This window comes from Juglans regia, chromosome 9, assembly GCF_001411555.2.
Source record: "Juglans regia cultivar Chandler chromosome 9, Walnut 2.0, whole genome shotgun sequence".
NCBI lineage: Eukaryota > Viridiplantae > Streptophyta > Magnoliopsida > Fagales > Juglandaceae > Juglans > Juglans regia.
This window is the reverse complement of record NC_049909.1, coordinates 12,805,833-12,828,318: the sequence shown is the minus strand read 5'-3', so window position 1 is coordinate 12,828,318 and position 22,486 is coordinate 12,805,833. Positions and strand designations below refer to the sequence as shown.

At 32.5% G+C, this 22,486-nt stretch overlaps 2 protein-coding genes across 2 annotated transcripts; one reads left to right on the top strand and one right to left on the bottom strand.

Annotated features, from left to right (window-relative positions):
* The first annotated feature begins 275 nt into the window (after positions 1-275).
* Positions 276-8,919, top strand: LOC108981457 (copper methylamine oxidase-like). Its single transcript, XM_018952637.2, has 12 exons — positions 276-759; positions 1,834-1,943; positions 2,052-2,357; positions 3,586-3,698; positions 3,797-4,127; positions 4,241-4,456; positions 4,544-4,780; positions 5,139-5,324; positions 6,107-6,247; positions 7,163-7,431; positions 7,804-7,885; positions 8,448-8,919. Exons 1-12 carry the CDS (start codon positions 468-470, stop codon positions 8,580-8,582), a joined length of 2,418 nt encoding a protein of 805 aa, XP_018808182.1. The 5' UTR covers positions 276-467; the 3' UTR covers positions 8,583-8,919.
* Positions 8,920-12,051: 3,132 nt separating this feature from the next.
* Positions 12,052-13,761, bottom strand: LOC108981451 (transcription factor MYB4-like). Its single transcript, XM_018952631.2, has 3 exons — positions 13,401-13,761; positions 13,165-13,294; positions 12,052-13,074 (listed from the first exon to the last, which is right to left on the bottom strand). The coding sequence occupies exons 1-3, from the start codon at positions 13,531-13,533 to the stop codon at positions 12,225-12,227; spliced, it is 1,113 nt and encodes a 370-aa protein (XP_018808176.1). The 5' UTR covers positions 13,534-13,761; the 3' UTR covers positions 12,052-12,224.
* Positions 13,762-22,486: the final 8,725 nt, after the last annotated feature.

Sequence of the window (22,486 nt, the reverse complement as noted above, 5' to 3'; positions counted from 1 at the left end):
AAAAGAAGTCCTTATAAGAAAATAAGAGCCATCTTTAAACGGCCTTATCAAATTTTCATTTTCGTAAATGTAATTTCCTTTTTCGTAGGGGCAGCAGATCGGCCTATCAACCGACACCACCGCACTTATCTTATTGGGCCCCACTCCCACCACTTTGTTTTGGCCCCACCTTCTCTCTCTTTCATCTCTCTCTCTCTTTCATCTCTGTTCCTCATTCTCTCTCTCTCATAAATTCTTTGGCTATATAAACTCGTTATTGGTCATAATCGGGCCTTGTTTTTTCTCCTTCTTGGACTTTTTTTTTTTCTCGGAGATTGAGCGAGAGAGAGGGGAGAGAGAGAGGGGAGAGGTGGTGGGGGAGGACTGAGAGAGGGAAGGGTAGTGATATTAAGCTCAGAGTGCTGTATGTCAGAGGATTGCATTGAGACCTATTGCGGTGGATTTGGAGAGCTCGTTAATCCCTTGCAATGGCCTCAGCTTCGCAAAAAGCGACGCTTTCTACTTCTTTCTTTCTTAACAGCTGTTCCGCTTCGTCTTCGCCGTCTTCTTCTTCCTCCTCCATTTCCCGGGAGCACACTGCGTCGGCACCGGCGGCAGCGGCTCCGGTCTCCGCATCAGCTTCCGCCAATGCCGCGCTAGATTGGAGCGTCGCCTCCACCGATCGTCGAGACGATCAGCTGGGCAAGAAGGTTGCCATGGCGTCCATGATCCGCGCCGTCGATTCGCTTCCAGAACCTTCCGCCAATGCCTCTGCCAAAGGTTCTCTCTCTCCCTCTCTCTATATATACGCATACACTTATATTTCCTTTTTCTTCTATTTTTTTTTTTGTTAGAAATGGATGATCTTGTATGTTATGTATTGTCTTCTTCGTTTGTGTTGTTTATTGATGCTTGTGAGATTCTTCAAATATTTTCCTGGTTTTAAATGACCGTACTTCATTTTTAAGGTATTTGGCCTTCGTATTTATTTATTTTTTGTCTTTCATCAGTTCTGTATAAATAAATATAGTAAGAAAAAAAAAAGAGCAGAGAGAGATTGTTGAAGATAAATTGACGTGGTGTTTCCTGAGCTTATTCTAGTGTTCAAGTTAACGAGCACATGCATTTCAGTTAGAGTTCATTATTTTTACTTTTCAGCCCTAAACTATGACGCATTTTCACTTTGCATCCTAGACTAACAGACGATATAGATAGCCCATTCGTCCATATCTGACAATAAGAATGAAAAATAAGCAACTCAACACAATCTTAATCTTAACGGAGGATGCTATTTGACCAGTGGTGGTAGTGTGTCAGCTTTGTAGTTTGGGTTGCAAAGTAAAAAAGTGCTAGTCTAGGAGTGGAATTTTTTTAATCTTATGATAGCAATCATGTCTTCTAAACAATTAAAAGAATACATTTTTGTCTGGATCTTTTTTCCTTGGGTTGGAGGTCCAGATTTTCACATCTATAGTCATTTTATTATTCTCCCTCTCATAGTTTAAATCTTGATGCTTCAATTGAATTTACAGCTTCATTTCTCTCCCGATTGATAACAGTTGGCTTTAGTTTCTGAATTCCTAAAAGAAATTTTAAAAGCTACGTGCTTGTTTGTTGATTGCTTCTAGCAGCTCTTTAAAATCTTTGCAAAGAGTTTCTATAATCTTTCCAAACTAGAAGTATGTCAAATGTGACTCTGTGACTCTGATAAGTGATGCATCCTTGTCTAGTTCTTCTGGATGTTCTTGAATTGTGCACTGCTTGGCTGCTTTCATTTGTTTTTTTTATCACAAAAGTGGCAGATATTATCTTCTCCAATATGTTGGTCGCTCATATGTTATGCGGGTTGTGCAGGGATCCCAATCATGCTGAGGGCTCAAACAAGTCATCCTTTGGATCCTTTATCTGCCACTGAGATCTCTGTGGCAGTTGCTACTGTCAGGGCTGCTGGAGCCACACCTGAGGTTGTTAATCACTCTACTGATTGTTCCTTAGAAAGATATGTTTGTTTATATAATAATATTTTCGTTATTCTTTTGAAGTATTAAACTAATCAATATTGCCCATTTCAGGTCAGAGATAGCATGCGTTTCATAGAAGTGGTTCTGTTTGAACCAAATAAAAATGTGGTTGCTCTGGCAGATGCATATTTCTTCCCACCTTTCCTACCATCTTTAGTTCCAAAAACCAAAGGTGGGCCCGTAATCCCTACCAAGCTCCCTCCAAGGCGAGCTAGACTTATTGTCTATAACAAAAAATCAAATGAGACAAGTGTATGGATTGTTGAGTTATCAGAAGTACATGCTGTAACCCGTGGTGGGCATCACAGGGGAAGAGTAATTTCATCACAAGTTGTTCCAGATGTTCAACCTCCAATGGTATGGTCTTTTTTTCCCTACCATGTTTGATCTTCTACCACGCAGCTGCATCTTTTGTTCATGTAGGCTAAGATAATAACGTATAGTAAGAGTTTTGAAGTTTGGATTACTTACAATTTACTGAAATTTCCATGGAACAGACATAGAAAAAGCATTGCAACTGTTGGTTTTTTGCCCTACTCTGGTCGTTACAACTTTGGATACTGTTTTAGTCAAGTTAAATGTGAAAGGACTGTTGCTAGTATTCTGCATATCATTTTGCTGTTGCATACTTCAGTTGAGAGGCAAGTAATTAGGAGGGTTTTTTCCCTCTCGGGGCGGTGTGGTAACAATGATTTGGTTTGGTTGTTACTTCATGGGAAGTAGGTAATACATTTATGCTCGTTCTAACCCAACTTGTTTGACTAGTGGGCTGAAAGCTTTCAATCCAAAACTAACTTGCTATGGTAGGGATGGGCGTTGTCCAAATTATTTTCCTCTTTAATTCATGACCTTGTGTCCCCAGATAATTGTGAGGAAGTATAATTTAGACTAGGAAATAGCATTCACTTTCACTCTCTTTGTATTGTAATGAGATGAGATGGCACTCCGCCCTAAAAGGAAGTGAGGTTTTAAAGGTCTTTTGTCAATTTGATTTGTTATAACTCTTTTTTATGTCCCACTCGATCGAAAATGGATTCTTTCTTTTTGAATCTGTCACAAAGGTCGAGCTCTCTCAAATCGCTTGAGCTGGTCGCTTCTTTAAGCCTGTGCCGAGTAGTTCCGTTGTGGATCGGATCCAATAAACATTCATGCTGATAATTGCGTAGAATGTGTCACCTCTCTGAGGTCAGATGACCAATTAGGGTGCTGATGTTAATTTAGGGACTGAGCATATTAGATTGTATATTGTGCTACAATGCACCAGGGTGTGTGCATAAGAGCAAGAAAACCCAAACTGATTTATTATGAATAGCATGAAAGGTTTCCCCTAGTAAAAGTTTGAATCTTATCTTTTTGATTTGCAGTAAAATAACATCCTGTTCTTCTTCGTATATTATCATGCCTAGCCTAGCCTACTATGTCAGGGTCAACCTATGTGCAGGAATTGTATTTTAAAAAATTTACTCTTTCTCAATCCTAAATTTGTTGTGTTTTGTATCACCTTGTTTATCTAAACTGCCGCATTTGTTTCACGGCTGGTCTAAAAAATTCTCAGTGTAATGTTATTTTTATCAATAATATCCAGGATGCTGTGGAATATGCTGAATGTGAAGCTGTTGTGAAGGACTTCCCCCCATTTAGAGAGGCAATGAAGAGGAGGGGTATTGAAGACATGGATCTTGTGATGGTTGATCCATGGTAATTTAATTTTAAAAGCCAGTGGCTTCTGCAGATTTTCTGTGTAAATAAGAGGCATGCTCCATTGTTGACTTTGCTTTTACCTGTGCTGTATGCAGGTGTGTTGGTTATCACAGTGAAGCCGATGCTCCCAGCCGAAGACTTGCCAAACCACTTATATTCTGTAGAACTGAGAGTGACTGCCCTATGGAAAATGGATATGCACGCCCAGTTGAGGGCATCTACGTACTTGTTGATATGCAAAACATGGTGGTGATTGAGTTTGAAGACCGTAAATTTGTGCCTCTTCCTCCAGCTGATCCACTGAGGAATTATACTGCTGGTGAAACCAGAGGTGGTGTTGATCGAAGTGATGTAAAGCCTTTACAAATTATCCAGCCTGAAGGTCCAAGCTTTCGTGTTAATGGCTACTTTGTAGAATGGCAGAAGGCAGGTGCTGTTTTTCCAGATTATGATATAGAATTTATGTTGGAAAATATAACTTTTGTTGTTCTAAGATCAGAAACTCATGTAAAGTTTCTATGTTTTGTTGTTGTTGGCAGTGGAACTTCCGCATTGGTTTCACTCCTAGAGAGGGCTTGGTTATATATTCTGTTGCATACGTTGATGGTAGTCGAGGTCGAAGGCCTGTGGCCCACAGGTTGAGTTATGTGGAGATGGTTGTTCCTTATGGAGATCCCAATGATCCACATTACAGAAAAAATGCCTTTGATGCAGGGGAAGATGGCCTTGGAAAAAATGCACACTCTCTTAAGAAGGTTTAGAGTTGTTACTTATTACATATTTATTTTTTGTGAAATTTTACTATTTCCTCGATTAGTATGAAACAATACTATGATTCACAGGGATGTGATTGTTTGGGATATATCAAATACTTTGATGCCCACTTTACCAACTTCACCGGAGGTGTTGAAACGATTGAAAATTGTGTATGTTTGCATGAAGAGGACCATGGAATTCTATGGAAGCATCAAGATTGGAGAACAGGCTTAGCAGAAGTTCGAAGGTCCAGACGGCTATCGGTGTCTTTTATATGTACTGTGGCTAATTACGAGTATGGATTCTTCTGGCACTTTTATCAGGTAAGTTGAAGACCACATTGTTTGAATGCAAAAACTAGTATGCTTTAGTTTCTATAAATGCCAATTGGCCCAGTATGCCACTTTTGTACTGGAAGAAATTTTGTATGGGTGAAATTAGACCAGGATTCTAATACCTATGATACTTAATGTATTCAGAGGAGATTAACTTGCAGATGTATAATGTGAGACATGCTCAATGTTGACTTTACTTCCACTTGGACAACAACTTTAAGGTTTTCATATGCCAAATCTTCTATTGGCCTCTGTAGAAGCTATTTGCATCTGTTCATATCATTGTTTTCTTCAGCGTAAAGTGATTTTCAGGTCTCCCTAAGTTGTAAATTATATTCTTTTACAGGATGGAAAAATTGAAGCTGAAGTTAAACTTACAGGAATTCTCAGCTTAGGAGCATTGCAGTCTGGAGAATTCCGAAAGTATGGTACAATGATAGCACCAGGTTTATATGCACCAGTTCATCAGCATTTTTTTGTTGCTCGTATGGACATGGCTGTCGATTGCAAACCCGGTGAAGCTTTCAACCAGGTGCACTGATTTGAACCTCATCAATGCTTTTTTTCTTTGTTTGGATTGCTAATTGCATATGATGATTCTTCACCAATCAACTTAAAAAAAATTAGCACATGGTAGTCATGACACACCAATTTATTACACGAGTAGGTAGTTATGTTGTTCCCGATACTGCAAATCTTTGAGAACAAAAGCAACTAAGCATCTATATTTACCTGCATTCAAGCAAGAAAAACGCCACTGACATACTTTGGGCTTAATATGGTACAAAATAACTATTTGGTTTTCAGTATGTCTCAGGTTTACACAATTTCTGCATTTAGCACTGAACTAAACATACAGAATTTAATCCTGGGGTTATATTTTTCAATGAAGTTTCATGACACTGTCAATTATGCCCCAATGGGGACTAATGGGCCTGGGCTTTGGCATAAACTAAAATTCTTACAAAGAATGGTATTCTCTGGCGTGGGCATGGGCATGGGCTTTTAGTGAAGAATGCTATTGGTTTATCTGTATTTCGTTCTCTTAGAATTTTTTTTTTTTGATAGGTAAAAAGAGCATTTAAAAGATGTTGAGGTTTATTTTTGCGCGTTCTCTTAGAAATAAAGCTGAGGAATCTGCAAAAAGAATCTAGTATGGGAAAACATTGGTTGTAAGCAACAGAGCTTACTCCCCACAAATCAAAATCTCTATAATGGATTCTTACTCTTGTGTGTAAGAAACTGTAGATCGAAAAAAGTGCTTTTTTGTTGTTTGCTTCATGATATCAGATCTTTTGTTCCTCCATTTTGTAGGTTGTAGAGGTGAATGTCAAAGTTGAGGAACCTGGAGAGAACAATGTTCACAATAATGCATTCTTTGCTGAAGAGAGACTGCTCAAATCTGAGATGGAAGCAATGCGTGATTGTGATCCTTTCACTGCTCGCCATTGGATTGTAAGACATCCCTATCCTGCTTTTAGAGCTTTTGAATTCTTTAATTCTGTCATTTATTGAGCAGTTTTGCATTCTCTCCTTCATACTCCGCGTAATTGGGCTATGCCTTGTTACTTTTTTTTAATAAAATTTTATTTTAATTATCAAAAAGTTTATTGAGCAGTTTTGGACACTAAATTTAATGATATTAATTTGTTTTGTTCAACTTAAAAAAAAAGTAAATATTTTTTTCTTGCTATCAGAATGAATTTGTAGTCAGTAGGAATTTTAGAAATGACTTTGTCTCATCCCTGATGTATGTTTAGTCTGCCTAAACAAATTTTGTGAGCTATGTTGAACTGGAAACTGACTGGGCTTTACGATATCTAGCTTTCTTGCCTGCCCTGGCGAAGGCCCAGTCAACCAACCTAAAGCAATCGAATTCAGCTTTAGGTAATAGCTTACTGTATGTATGTTATATATTGTCGTAACAAATTTTTAGTAAATATTTTAGGCTTGCAAATTGATTTTGGCATATAATTTCTAGGTAGTAACCTATAACAGCATGACATCAGGTACAAATATCGTCATAACAAATGCTTGTAAAAATATATTTTCCCCCCGCCAATCAGTTATAGCTATTAAATTCTAGGTATCAGCATATGAATGTGTGGTATCAGGTGCAAATACTGTCATAGCAAATATTTTAACATTTTATAGTCTGTCTATATGATACTGTCAAGACAAATTAACATAATGGGATGCTGGAATGTTTGGCTCTAGTTGAGCTGACATGGGATTTTGGAATTTGTCCACACTTGACATTAGTCTGGGCTGACCTAATTTGTGCTGAAAATTGAATTATACCCTCTTACACTGCCTGGTTTAGAGCTACCTGTTTCCATTAATTGACAATCTGTATAATTTACACTCCAGGTAAGGAATACAAGAACTGTCAATCGTACCGGACAGTTAACAGGCTACAAACTCGTACCTGGTTCAAACTGTTTGCCATTAGCTGGTTCAGAGGCTAAATTTTTAAGAAGAGCCACTTTCTTGAAGCATAATCTTTGGGTTACACAATATGCCCATGATGAAATGTTTCCTGGAGGAGAGTTCCCCAATCAAAATCCACGTGCTGGTGAAGGATTGGCTACATGGGTTAAGCAGAATCGATCTCTGGAAGAAACAGATATAGTTCTTTGGTTGGTCTCCTGTTTCTCTCTGTCTGTTCCTTGCAAATAACATCACATAGGCAGCTCTCTCTGTATAAATAAGCCAGAACTTCTGTAATTATATAGCGCAGTTTTCTCATGTTATATAATTTGTCCCTGTGGATTTTTTGCCTTGCACTAAATTTCCTTTGGTACATGACAAATGGCTATTTCTTGAAATTATGATCGAGAAACTTAACTAATGGGTCAGGTTGAAATCTTAATTATGATGGTCGGTGTCATCTTATTTTTATTTTTCTACATTTTTTTCATGATTCTTCTTATTGCTGTTGGTTCTGTTTCAATATGATGTCTCTACTACAATTAGTTCTACTAGTTGATTAGTATTTTTTTTACAAGCAGGTATGTATTTGGAGTCACACACGTCCCTCGGTTGGAAGACTGGCCTGTTATGCCAGTGGAGCGCATTGGTTTTATGCTTACGGTAATCGCTGGTTAATCTTACCTTGTATATTTTGTTGGCATTTCTCTTGAATTTGCCTAATTGGCACATGCTTGTGGCCTTTTGTTACAGTTATGAGACAGTGTAAATCAATTGGCATTTCTAGCAATGGCAGTATTGATCAGTGAATTTAGCCACGTTGCATGCACTTGAGAACGCTAGCGTTTGTCAGTGTATGTTGTTGTATATGCAGAACTGGCAAGCTGTGTAAATATGCCCTTTTTTTATATGGTGTCTTGTTTTCAAAAGAGTGATCTGAATCCAAGCCTGTAATAGCAGCAAGTTCAGATCGCTGTATCTACTCTTCTAATTAGAGTATACCACAGTTACTACACTTAACTACAACCCTTGTCATCTCCAAAGAAATTTTTCTTGCATGGGCACCATAGCAGTTTGTATACACTGTGATCATCGAGTTGCTTTACTTGGCACGTAAAGTTTATTTATTTATTTATTTTTTTGTGTCAATTTACTGTCCTGCCTCCTGAATCTTCTTACTTGTTTGATACACAGTTATTGATTCTAACGATGTTTGTGGGTGCAGCCTCATGGGTTCTTCAACTGCTCTCCTGCAGTGGATGTTCCTCCCAATGCCTGCGAATTGGATGCCAAAGACAATGAGGTCAAGGAGAATGAGGTAGCCAAGCCAATTCAGCCTGCATTGCTGGCAAAAATGTGAAGAGAATGTTGCTTTCCAAGTGAACTTGTCTTACGAGGTAACTGAAAGATTCCATTATGGTGCTTCCCTCCTCCCTGTCCAATCTGACCTTCTAAGCGACACAAGCTATGCACTACTTCAGTCTCTCTGCAAATGGAACGTTATTTTGATTGTGATTTGAATTCCTCTGCAAGTACTTCATGGTTATGGATTTGGATGTTTATAAATTTTATTAGATTGAAAATTTTTCTTGTATTAAGTCCAGATTGTGTTTTGTACTGCTATCAGTATTCTTGACATTTATATCAGGAAGATGTTCCTTTTAACTTGATTGGATAACCTTGCTTAAAACTCTTGTACTAGTTTGAAAACAGGTTGACACAAGGAACCACGGAGATGTTTCCTCTAGTTTACTTAAAACTCGTGCATGACTTTTGAGTTTTTTTTCCTTCATCTAGGCAAGTTTGAGAAAGTGATCTTGAGAAGGAAAAATAGATGAAAAGGAAATGAGGGAAAGAAAACGGACAGGAGAAGGGGATGAGAAAAAGAAAAGAAAGGAAATTGAAGAGAAACTTAGGGATTAGGGAGATTTATTTTTGACATGGTCAATTTATCTGTGGCTGAAATATTACCTTTTCTGACTTTATTTGTATTGCAATATATATACTCTACAAATTGGGAGGAAACAGGACTGGGCAAGAAGTTCCAAGGAAAAAAAAAAAAAAAAAAAAAAAAAGCAGAAAAGGTGATTCATTCGAATCCACTTGAGAGATTTTAAAGGTTTTTCTGTAGAATAGTTGTATGTTAATGTGGGACTTCTCCTTTCAATCTCTTGTCATATGGATAGGGAGGTAGTGTTGCCTTCTCTTCACGTTCATGTACTTAAACTAAATGCTCATAAAAAAAATTAAAAAAAATGTAATTGAACTAACTAGAACGATCAGATCTATTTTTTATTATTTTTTGAGTAAAAGAGAAGGGTCAGTGGTAGAATAGGGTGGTCAAGAAACCTGTAAGAGATTGGGACGGGGAGAATAGAAACACGTGGGATCCGCAATTATTTTTAACTCAACACTTCTTTATATGTCGGATTCACAATTTTTTTTAATTTTCTATAAATACATATAAATGTATCTCAACATTTAAACTTATCTTAGGTTGGTCCAACACAAAACTCACTTAACTATCTCAATACACTACTATTCATAAAGAATTTAACTTAGCTCAACATCCAAATAGAGCCTTAATTGATGCCTCAAATATAAGCAATAGGTTGGGAAAAAGAGTTATTGCAAATACCAAAAATATTCCCCCTTCCACCTAACTTCGTTAAACCAAGAAAAAAAACTAGTTGTGTAATTGGAGGAGAGAAAGGAAAGCGATTCCCAAGTCATAGCAAAACCAGAGGAGAGGAGACACATTCACTGAACCAGTAATCAATAGGCTTTCAATCTCAATTGGGACGTGAAAACACTCTCCATAGGAGTTTGACAATATGTAGCTTACCTTTCTTTAATGATACTTTCAAACTAAGAAACAGCCTTTTTTAAGTTTCTCTGCCCTTTCATGTTTATGCTCATTATTACTACTAACCCAAATCATTGCTAACTATATGAAAGAGAAAGAGAAAGAGAAAGAGAAAGAGAAAGAGAAAGAGAAATGATGTTGTTGATCTTATAAGTTTATGATTCTCAATTACATCTGCGTATATGATATATGAAACTGTTTAAAATGTCAATTTGCATGATTGTTAGAAAGATGGATTTGTAATGCATATATAATAGCTTTGATTTTAGACCTACCCATCTTCTCCGATCGGCCCTCTACCCTTTTTTATGTGTGGGGGAAAAAAGAAAAAAAAAAGTACATGTTTGATTTTAGTTACATTTTCCTTAGCCCATGTGATGTGATATGAGTTCAAAAAAGTAGATAAGTAAATGCAGGGCCCTAAACCATAACTGAAACTCAGAATGTAGTATCCAATCATATTCATCACCAATAAGCAATAATTGTTCCAATTAGATTTTGGTCCATTTTTCCACAGAATTAGGTGCACACAGAATCTAATGAGTAGTTCAGCCAATGAGTAGCAAGCACTTTTTCCTTCTCACCTCTCTGCCAAGGAATTTATTACCCCTTCTAAAATCATCTATATTTCAAGGGTATTTGCTCTTCTTATCTGAATAAACATATTATAAAATTAAAATATTATAATAATATTATTTTTATTTTAAAATTTAAAAAATTTAAATTATTTTTTATGTTTGTGAAGAAAATTATGAGAAAATTTGGAATAAATGAGACGAGAAGTGTTCTCAAATGAGGCCAGTGTTGAATCATTCAGACCTCTCTAACCCAATATTAAGTTAAAAGAGTTAAGTCCATACGTAACATTCTGTTGTTTATTGTGTACGTGATAACTAACTTAGTTACTCTATTCTTTCACGACTAGGTTAGATGTTAAGGTACTAAATATCTATTAAGAGAAATGAATTGTACAAATTCTAAATAGATAAGTCACACGCAAATCTTTATAAAAATATAGACCTCATATTTCCTGCTATAAGAGAGCGACCTGCCTCTCTTCCTTCTTTTAGTAAGTACTAGTAGAGTAGTAGATGCGCTTAGTTACGGTGTCCTAGGCATAGAGGAACCACATCAATCCATTTCAAATTTAGTGGTTAAACTCTACTGCAGTGACGATACTATAGAGGAGGTCCAGCATTACTCGTTAAGAGAAATAGTGCTGAGAAAATTTAACAACTTGGCTTGAGTTTAGTTTCAGCCGTTAGGTGAGATTAACATTCAATTCCAACAATAACTGGACCCAAGCATTATCCTCTAGCCTTTTGACTATATATCAATGCCTAGGGCATGGAATGGGAGAGGATGACCCTAAACTCTATCTCCACAGCCCCTCTGCTCTTCCACTCTCTCACTAATAATGTAGAGGACAGCCAAAAAATTGGCCTTTTTGGAGGACTCAAAAGGATGGATGGAGCCTGGAGGAGCATGCAGCCCGCAGCATCTCTTATAATGTAGGCCCGGATATTAGTCTCCAGCACTTCAAAATATCACAATCTGAACCTATCGCCTCAAATTTATATGGAAAAGGAAGGGAAAATACTAAGGCTAGTTTGTAAACAGTTCATCACATTTTATTTTATTATTATAAATTTTTTAAATTTTTATATAAAATTTAATAAACAATTTAATTTTTTCAAATCTCAAAATAATAATAATATTAAAAAATAATATTTTATTTAATTTTTATCTAAAATTATTTTATCTCATCTTATTTTACTATCTAAACTGTGACTAAGTGAAAAGGCTATGCTCCTTTGTGTACGGGCACAGATAATTTCTGTCTCTCTAAAAAGGTAGAAAAAGCACTACAACTGCATCTAATAATGATAATTAGTAAGACAGCTTGGAAGGATTAGGACCACAAAGTTATTTTCAACTTTATGAAAACAAATACAAAAAGAAATACAAATCAAAGCTCAAACAAAGATTAGCTAAATTGTTATTTCCTGCTAGAAAACCAGACTTCATCTCAAACTTTCTGCTGAAATTCCCTGTACTATCAACATCTTTGCGGATTCATTAATGTCGAGAGAATTTAAATTTATAAGGTAAAGAAAAAAAAAAGGAATTTACAGTTCATATCTGATTAAAGGCATCAAAATTTGCTGCTCTTAGAACTTCTGATAACGACGTTAAGGAATAGCTCTTGAAATCATGATCTGAACTATGAACATGAAGCTGACCTTCTTGCCAGGAACTTGGTTTCAGTTCCTCGGATTTTATCTCGTTGACCTGAAACGGAAACGAACAGTAGTCCAACTTCTTGTCGGCGTAATCCCATGAAAACGCTACATTTTCAACCGTACTGTTCATCTGGAAGCCGGCGTAACTGCTCATGTTTGAGCTGTTGCTTGAACTTTCCTTCACCTCATCTAAGAAAAAGGAACTCATTCTCGAACCCGAATTATCAGAAAACTCTGTTCCGGAAAAGTTTCCGTGATCAGAATTGGCCAGACTTGGCATTGAAGTGAATCCATAGTTGGAATGTGTCTCCAAATGGCTTTGGTCAATAGGGGCTCTGATCATAGTTGGATGATGCTGAAGTAGGAAACTTGAATCATACCCATTTGAATTGGCACCTTCCTGGAACTGAAAATAGGGGAGTGGATCAATGGCCGGCTTGTACATTAGATGTTCTCCTGAAGCTTCTGTAATTTCACCTTCATAGTAATTTGAGTCTTCAAGTAAAAATGCTGGACTCTGTGAAGCTAAGGTTGATATCGTTTGCAGTTCTTGAGACTCAGGTATATACAAAGCGGCCATTTCTGCTAGTTTTTTCTCTTCTTTTGGTTCAACTTCGCTTAATGGTTTGTGGGTTGTTGGATCAATCCCTTGCTTCATCAGTTTCTTCTTCAAACTTGAATTCCAGAAGTTCTTTATCTCATTGTCAGTTCTTCCTGGTAATTGTGCAGCAATTTGAGCCCACCTAAGAATCAGCCAAAAAGAAAAAAATCAGATTTTTCTTACAAAGATTGAAATCCTGATGAGTGCCATATGTAACAAATATATCATTTACCTGTTGCCAAGAACTTCATGAAGACTGATAATAAGATCCTCTTCCTGGTGTGAGAACATTCCTCTCTTTAAATCAGGTCTCAAGTAGTTTATCCATCTCAGCCTGCAACTCTTTCCACACCTCTGCAATCCTGCAAGAATCAGAACATTTAGATTTTCTGAAAATACCAAGAAGCCTGATCGTTAGGTACCATTGAACAAGAAAAAACACAAACGGTAAGGGAGAATTATACATACCAGCTAGTTTAGGAACTGAACTCCAGCAGCCAACACCAAACCTTGTTATGTAATTGAACAGTTTCTCATCTTCTTCAGGAGACCACAAACCTTTCCTTAATTTCTGCTTTAAACCGCACGAATGTCGTCCCATTCTTCAAAGGGCTGGCTGTGAAGAGGACAATAATGTTATGTTTATATTGCAGCTGCTGCTAGCGTGATCACTCGGACATGGGATGTTTGAGAGGTGTTGCAAGAGTGGGAAAACCAACACTAATTTCTGATATTTTAAAGGGAACAGGGATAACTCATACTTAGAATTCAAGTTATGGAGAGAGAGAGAGAGAGAGAGAGAGAGAGCAATCAAGTGGGTTTTACGCAAATCTGGTGCTGCTTTTGCATAGGAATGGATTGGTTTTTAAGATATCCCTCTATATATAAACGAGAACAACTCCATAAACGTGTATATATGAGTAAGATCAAGAATACAGTTGTACATGTTAATGTTGAGATATACAATTGCAGCAATTAATAGTACAGTACTACAGGCCGTCCCTAGCTAGCAGCTTGTGTTTGAAACTAAAAAAAAAAAGAAAAAAAAAGAATCTTTTTTCCTCTCTTTCTGATCTCAGAGCAATATTTACGTACCCTTCATTTTCTTTTTTTCCCTTGGGAGAGTTTTATCCAATATTTATCACCAACTTAAAAATATTTTCATTTCCCACATGTTGCCTGCGGCATTTGGCAGTCAAGTGTTTCAGCCTTTCCACACGTACACTTTCTTGCTTGGGCATGCAGCTATCATCGAATGTACAATCTGTACATGCACGATGCAATGCATTTGATCATGAATGTTGTATTAATTCCCACTTCCTTATTTCATACAAAAAGTATTGCAGACTCTACCGACAGTGTGTCAACGAGGGTGGGCTATCTTATATATATATATGCTCCATGCATCCTCTTTTTTACTCTTCCATGCTAACGTGTTACTAATAATATATATAGACAGTAATTAAAAATATACAACATCAACAAATATGATTGAGATAATAACATATATATATATATATATAATGAATTAAGATCACTTGATCAAAGCATATAAAATGTTAGAGAATTGTTATAGACACAAAAATATTAAACAAAAGTAAACTCACAAACTGACGTGACTTCACATGATCTGTTAGATCTAATTTATACTAAAATTAACTTTACAATCTGACATATTGCATCAAGTAATGTCAGTTTATGAATTTATTTTTATGTAATTCCTTTGTGACTAAAGTATTTCTCAAAATGTTAATGGGAGAGAGATAAGAGGCATGATTGGAATAATAAAAAGGACCAAAATCTCTTGAAAGCATATAAAATGTTCATGGAGAGAGAGAATGTGAGGGGAGTAGTGAAAAGTTTTTTGTTTTGTTTTGTTTTTGGGTACTTGGTTTTAACATAATTAGCAGCTTTACCTTCCAATTGTGCACTTCCATTATGAATTTAGTCCCATGATTGACAATAATCTCATATTATCTTAATTAAACCACCTACAAGTTAAAAGATTTTATAATAGATTAGAAAATATATATATATATTTTTTTTTTACGTCCGATAGAATTAAAATTATTTTAGCGGCAAGTTGATAAACTAAAATTAAGAATTGAGATTAAGAAAAGATACAGAACAGAGAAAACTATCCAATATTATAAACGTAGAATTTGGCAGTTTTGCATCATCAAACCTAGATCTCCCTACATTAGTTTAATTTCCTAGTATAAAGGTGTGTATTGAATATAGCAAGTAGCTAGCTAGCATGGTTGTTCATTAGCTTTTGGGGTGCAAAAGATCGATGGATTTTCCATAACCATAACCCAGCACTAAGTTATGACATGAGTTTTCAATCCTCACCATAGGTATGGGGAAAGGATTTTTTTATAATTTTTTTTATTGAAGTTTTTAAAAATGCAAATACAATATATCTTTGTAAACTTTATTATAATTAATATTAAAATTCACACAATTTATTGGCAATATGTAATATTATGAAATTATTATTTTAAGTTAAAAGAAATTAGATAAAAAGCTAGGCTTTAACATATCACACATTCCCTGACTTGTCACCATCTGAGCAGTACATTATAGTTAAAAGTGAAACCAAAAAAACCATAAAAATGGAAAGAAAATGATAGTATGACTATAAAAAATGCCCACCAAATATGTCCACTCATATATTTTTATTTTTTTATTTTATACTAGTGTGAACATATGATGGACACATTTAGGGCTCGTTTGGAGAGTAAGATAATATGATAATTTTGTAAATAATAGTAAGATAATTTGTAAATAGTAATAAGATAGTTTGAGTCGAGTATTTTTTTAAGTTTTAGAAAATAAGAGAGAAAAAATTGAATAAAAAATATTATAAAGTTAAAATATTGTTAGAATATATTTTTATAATATTATTTTTGTTTAAAATTTTAAAAAAAAAATTGAATTATTTTTATTTTTTATTTAAAAATTTAAAAAATTTGTAATGATTAATTTAAAAATTTTATATTTGAATTATATTTAGGCTCTGTTTGGATTTAAAGATAAGTAAATTAAATAAAATATTATTTTTATTATTTAAAAATTTAAAAAAGTTGAATTACTTTTTTATATTTTATGTAAAAATTTAAAAAAATTATAATAATGAGATGAAATAAATTGAAATAAAATATATTAAAAAAATGAGATAAAGCCTTGAAAAAGAAATGAGATAAAAAAAAATAAATGGGATGAGATATATTTCCAATACAATGAACATGACATTGTAAAAAACCGAATGAAATTGGTCTCAATAGTCAATGATTGGAGTGTTCCTTCGATAGACGTAACCATGACCGACAATTACACGTCAGCAGTTATAAATGCAAAGTAGTCTTGACAGCTACGCAGCCAGCGCCACACTCCCCCACATACCTCCAATTGGTACAGCTCTTATTATTATTATTAAATACTTGATTTATATAAAAAAAATTAATATACAATTTACAACAAAATTTATAATAATAATAATAATAATTATTATTATTATTATTATTAAATACTTGATTTATATAACAAATTTAATATACAATTTATAACATGATTTTATCATTATATTAATAATAATAAACTACATCAATTAATAATTTATTTTTTAAATTTATGTATGAGCTAAATATTTCTTTTTTATTTGTGTTCGTCTTTCAAGATTTTATGCTCATACACCTTTTCGTAAAAATTAATGTTAGGTTCTCGTCAAACAATGATAGCTAGACGTACTATTTAGGTAAAATTTACGTACTTTATGTATTTTATTTTTTATTTTTATATTTTTTTAATATTTTTAAAAAATAAAAATGCTATAATTACAAATTTTTTTTGTAAAAATAAATTCGATATAGTTTTATATTATAATTTAAATATATTTTATAATAAAAATAATTTTATATTTAACATATTAAATTATATCTATTTATAATTTTTTTTTTTAATTTTTTTTTTTAATTAGAATGAGAATCCATACAAAATATGAACTGTATATCGACACTGTATTATATTGTGGTACTATCTCAGGACAAGTGAATAATGCTTCTACATCAATCATTGATTCTGGTCCTTTCACAATCAATCTGATTGGCTTTTTTATTTATATATATATTAATGGACGGTCGATGCGAATTGAAGATTAGGGAAATTATTGAGTTGCACGGCAGGGATTACTTGTTTAATAATTTCAAAGAATAATTTTTTCTTTTATTTTTTCGAAAAAAGAACAATGATATCATACGACAGATAGTAATGGGCCATGAAGATCTTGTATCGCACGTGAAAACTTGGTTTGTCGAAGTGTGAAAGAAAACACGATGCGGTCGGCGTTGGATTTAAAAATCTTTTTTTTATAAAAAAAAATGAAATTTAGTTTATACTCAGGCCAATTTATCTCATTTTATTTTATTATTATAATTTTATTAAATTTTTATATAAAATATAATAAATAATTTAATTTTTTTAAAATTTTATAATAATAATAATAATATTAAAAAAATAAGATTTTATTTTATTATTCACAAATTATTTTAATTCATCTTACTTCGTCTCTAAATCCAAATGAATTGTCATTTATATAATTTAATATTATTTAATTCATTTGTTTTATTAGAAAAAATCACATCCGATTGATAGATTAACAAATAATTTTCCCTTTTTAAAGTACGTTAGTTTGTCTAATAAAATACCATAATTAAACAAGCAATGGAGATTTTAATCTTGTAACCTTTTTCGCGTGACAAATAAATCATTGTTTTTCTTTTGCCAAATTTTTTGGGCAAGTCTTCTTTTATTATTGTTTGGGAGTTCCTACTTTCTAGCTACTTTAGGAGTTATATTTTAAATCTTATTTACTTTTTTTTTTTTTTTTTATCTATATAACCTCTTACTCCCATAATTTATTTCAACAAAACAATGATAAGGTGGATCTTATTGTATTTATTAAAAATGTAAAGTTATCATGAAAATTTATATGCAGAAAAGTATTACGATACAAAGAAATTACACAAAGTAAATTCATAAATTGACGTGATTTCGTATGATCTATTAGATTTACTTTATAATAAAAATAACTTTACAATCTAACGTATGACATCTAACAATGTTTTTTTTTTTTTTTTTGAAAAGAAAACTCAAAACCGTTTAATTAAACTAAAAGAGAAATACATAAAAAAATGTTTTCTTTTACTAACAAATGAGCCATTGGCTATGAAAGTGATGTAAGCAAGATGTTAAGAGAAAGGGAAATGCTATGCATCAGCCCCACACCAGCACACACTTCATATCACTTTTTTTTTTTTTACACTCAATAGGTTGAGTGTGTGCTGGTGTGAGGCTGATGTAAATATTTTTCCTAAGAGAAATTGGTGCTTACAAATTAAGAATGAGGTGGGGGAGAATACAACCTTATAACTAGCATTAAATTTAGACTTGTACGTGTCTGTCTCTTTGCATGAAGTATCTCTTTCCTTGGAATCGGTCTTTGAGATTTCTTTTTTGTGTTACATCACTTTCTGCCAGACGTACTGTGGAAGAGTACTACTGAACTGATGATGGGAATTGGATGGGTTTTCCTTTCCTCCATTTTTAAGTGCTGTATTTAAGAGGTTGAGTAAGATTTTGGTCACAACATAAGAGTCAAAAAGGCATATATAAGATCATGACCATCCAATTATTTCATAGCGATTTCAACCAATTTCTTTCTGAATTAGTTAGGAATAATTTAGGATATTATAACTTTAACTACACGTTTATTTCGCAGTAATGAATAATAATAATAATAATAAAATAAAATAAAAAGGTGGGTGCATGCATGGCAATCGGGGGTGGTCGGCCGCCATGGAGTTGGTTTTGGGGTAGTGAACATGATCTTCCGATCTAGCTGATCATGTAGTGGCAATTTTTTATTTTGTTTTTTTTTTAATTTTAAATATCGTGGATCTCAAGCATTTTATGAATCAATCAAATATTTCAATTAGTGATGTGTAGTTATATATCTCCTATATCTTAAAAATACGTATCCTGGAATGAATAATATTTATAAACAATAATAAATAGTATTTATAAACAGTACCCATATCCTGAAACATGCTAACAGTGCTGAATAGTGTTACAGTAATGTTATACAATGATAAACAGTGATCGTGAATAGTAATAAACAATGCTAAATAATAAAATAAATGATAGAGTTTTGTTAAATATTTTTAAGAGAGTAAAATTATATAAATAATTAGAGTTTTTAATATAATTTAAATCTCATAATATTCTTAATTAACTAAAAGATTCTGTATTTTTTCAGTTCTCCCTAGGTCATTGAGTATTGTGATTGAATTCTACACAATTCATATATTTTGCTAAGAAAACTAATGTTAAAATATCCAAAATCTTTTAATTTTCATATTACTCATATTACTACTGTAACGTTTTGTTATCATTATAATGCTTATTAAAATTTATTTTCCTGCTCCTGTGCATTAAATTATTAACTAATTAATTTTCTTTAAAAAATATATTATTTTTATACATCATATTCTTTTTTTGAACACATCATTTTCAATTAGATAAATGGATAAACGTAATTTGCACGTTATATAACCGCTAGTGTGTATATATATATATATATATATATATGTATATATTTATATGCCATGTCCTATTTGTTAGAAGCTAGTCTCAAATTTATACACTTACCCAAAAATCTCATCCTTTCAATTAAGCTCATCTTATGTCAACTATTAAGGTATCGTTCACTTTTACAAAATTTTTCATCTCATCTAATCATTATAATTTTTTTAAAATTTTATACAAAAGAAAATAACACTTCAATTTTTTCAAATAAATTTCAAAACAAAAATAATATTCTAACAATATTTTATTTAACTTCTAACTTTTATCTCAATTTATTTCATCTGTAAAAATAAACGAGACCTAAAATTAAATGTAACGATCTACCACTTGGTTGAAAGGAGTCTTGATCAAGATGGTATAATTTTAGTTGGTGATCACACATCATGCGTCCTAGTATGTTAATGCCATGTTGTTGCTATATATATCATCCATGTGATATATGCGTGCTTTTCTCTTATAGGAATGTTAGAGATATTAAAGTCTCATTTGTTTTTGTAGATGAGTTGAGATTAAAGTTAATAGTTGAATAAAATATTGTTAAAATATATATGTTTAATTTTATTTTTATTTTGAGATTTGAAAAAATTATAATGATTAGATGAGATAAAATTAATTTAGAGAAACTGTGAAAAGAAACGAGACCTAAGAGTTCGATCAAAGAATTTGATTTGATTATTTATCATTACGAGATATCAAGATGTAATTCTTTTATAATCATGAGAAGATTTACCTTATCTTATTATTATAATATAAACCCTTTATAAGTGTAGAGATTCATGAGGTTGCATTGAGTAAAATTACTTTTTATAGGTTAAAGATTGAAGGTGACGTCTCTAATCAACTTTAGAAAAGGTAGATTAATTCACTTATATATGTAGAATATAATTTAAATAACTAAAATTCTATCTTTTCATTAGAGAGGAGTTTCGAAAAATTCTACCGTACTTTATCTCATTTAATTATATATTCTATATTTTAGGTCTAGTACTTAATTATTATAGAAAGTTTACACACACATAAAGTCTAGTGTTAGAATATAATTTAATCAATCAAATTAACATATAGCTTAAATGAGATATGAGGTACGATGAAGATTATAGCTTGTGATATCATTTTGGCTATGCATCCTTAAAAAAACAACATGAATGCATGGTATGAAAAAACGGATGCATGAAAGGTTATGTTCTTTAGGATTAAGATCTTTCTCAATTAAGTTCTTATCGATACTTGAAGGTCGCCAATGAAAAAAAAAAAAAAAAAGATAAACACCATATAACATTTATTGTTATCGATATGAAGAGTAACATAGTCTCGTTTGCATTCAAAACCCACTTCAACTCATCTCATCTTATAATTACAATTTTTTAAAATTTCTACACAAAATATAATAAACAATTAAATTTTTTTAAATTTCAAAACAACTTTTTTAAATTTCTACACAAAATATAATAAATAATTTAATTTTTATTTTACTATTTACAAATCATCTCAATCCATACATCTCAATTTATCTTTGAATTCAAACCACTCGTAAATGTTGTGTTGACACACCAAATTTGCAAGTAGCATAACTCATAAATATCATATTGCTCACTTTACATGTCTATTTTTTTATATTTAAAATCTCAAATTCAAACAAGAACTTAAAAAAAATGATTGGGAACCTTTTATTATTCCTATGCCAAAGTTACTTTAGTCCTTGAATATACTTATCGCACATAATTGCATAAGTTAACTTCAAACTGGGATCATTAATTAACTTGTTTCAACTCCCCTAACTAAGCTGTACAGTGTGCCAATATATTCCTTGGTCCCTCTTGAGTCCATCCATCCACCAAATCCACTAGTAATCGAAGTCAAAAGTTGTAATTAGAATGCCTTGAGAACACAACACCTTCCATGTCTAATCATAAAGCCAAAATGATAACCCTGATTAAAGTTTCATGTCTGCAATTGATCATGACAATGTTTGATTTGACACCAATGAAACTGTTCTATAATTAATAATAATAATGTCCCATTCCTTATATATTCGAGTTTACCTTCCGTTAAGAGGACAACGTTGATTCCAGCCGACACCAAGAGTGGTTTCTAGTTTTGAAATTTCATGGTTTAACGTACGTAAGAAGGTCCCTTTTGTTTGTTTTTAAGAATCGAGTAGAAATTAAACATTTAAAGTTAAAAAGTTAAATATAATATTATTAAAATATGTTTTTTTAATATTATTTTTATGCTAAAATTAAAAATAAATAAATAAATTATTTATGATGAATATTAATAATGAGATGAAAGTTTTTTAAAATTTTAAATTTTAGTTTAAAAGAAAACCAACCAATTGGATGAATATTAATGGTTATGTCCAATATTGACTGATCCTTTTTCATAGTATTTGGTTGAAACCTTTCTTTATTGAGTTGTTATAAATTAATGATATTAGAGTTAATCTTAGTTAAAAATGTGATACTTGAGTTGTATCATGTATGAGCGAGAGAATGATCCAAATAGAATTATCGGAGATTTAGGTCTCATTTGTTTTTACAGATTAGATGAGATAAGTTGAGATAAAAGTTAAAAGTTGAATAAAATATTATTAGAATATATTTTTTTAATATTATTTTAATTTTAAGATTTAAAAAAATTGAATTGTTTAGTTAATTTTATGTAAAAATTTAAAAAAATTATAATAATTAGATGATATGAGATAATATAAGATAAGAATGTTTGTGAAAATAAACAAGACCTTAAAAGAGAAAGATTATGATAATTCAAATTAAGTGATTTAAAATTGCGTGGAAAGAAGAAATTCTTACCTTTTATAATGATTACAATGAGCTAATACAGGTATAATACTGACTAATCATTTTGAAATATAGACTTAGATGTGACTTCAATGGGTCTTCTTTGAATTG

Bases quoted from the DNA above. Each gene is read 5' to 3' on its own strand.
- LOC108981457 (XM_018952637.2), top strand. From the start codon at position 468: ATGGCCTCAGCTTCGCAAAAAGCGACGCTTTCTACTTCTTTCTTTCTT. The intron at 5,325-6,106 runs GTGCACTGATTT...TCCATTTTGTAG, and splicing joins CCGGTGAAGCTTTCAACCAG to GTTGTAGAGGTGAATGTCAA. The intron at 7,886-8,447 runs GTAATCGCTGGT...TTGTGGGTGCAG, and splicing joins GCATTGGTTTTATGCTTACG to CCTCATGGGTTCTTCAACTG.
- LOC108981451 (XM_018952631.2), bottom strand. From the start codon at position 13,533: ATGGGACGACATTCGTGCGGTTTAAAGCAGAAATTAAGGAAAGGTTTG. The intron at 13,295-13,400 runs GTATGTATAATT...TGATTCTTGCAG, and splicing joins TTCAGTTCCTAAACTAGCTG to GATTGCAGAGGTGTGGAAAG. The intron at 13,075-13,164 runs GTAAATGATATA...GCTGATTCTTAG, and splicing joins CATGAAGTTCTTGGCAACAG to GTGGGCTCAAATTGCTGCAC.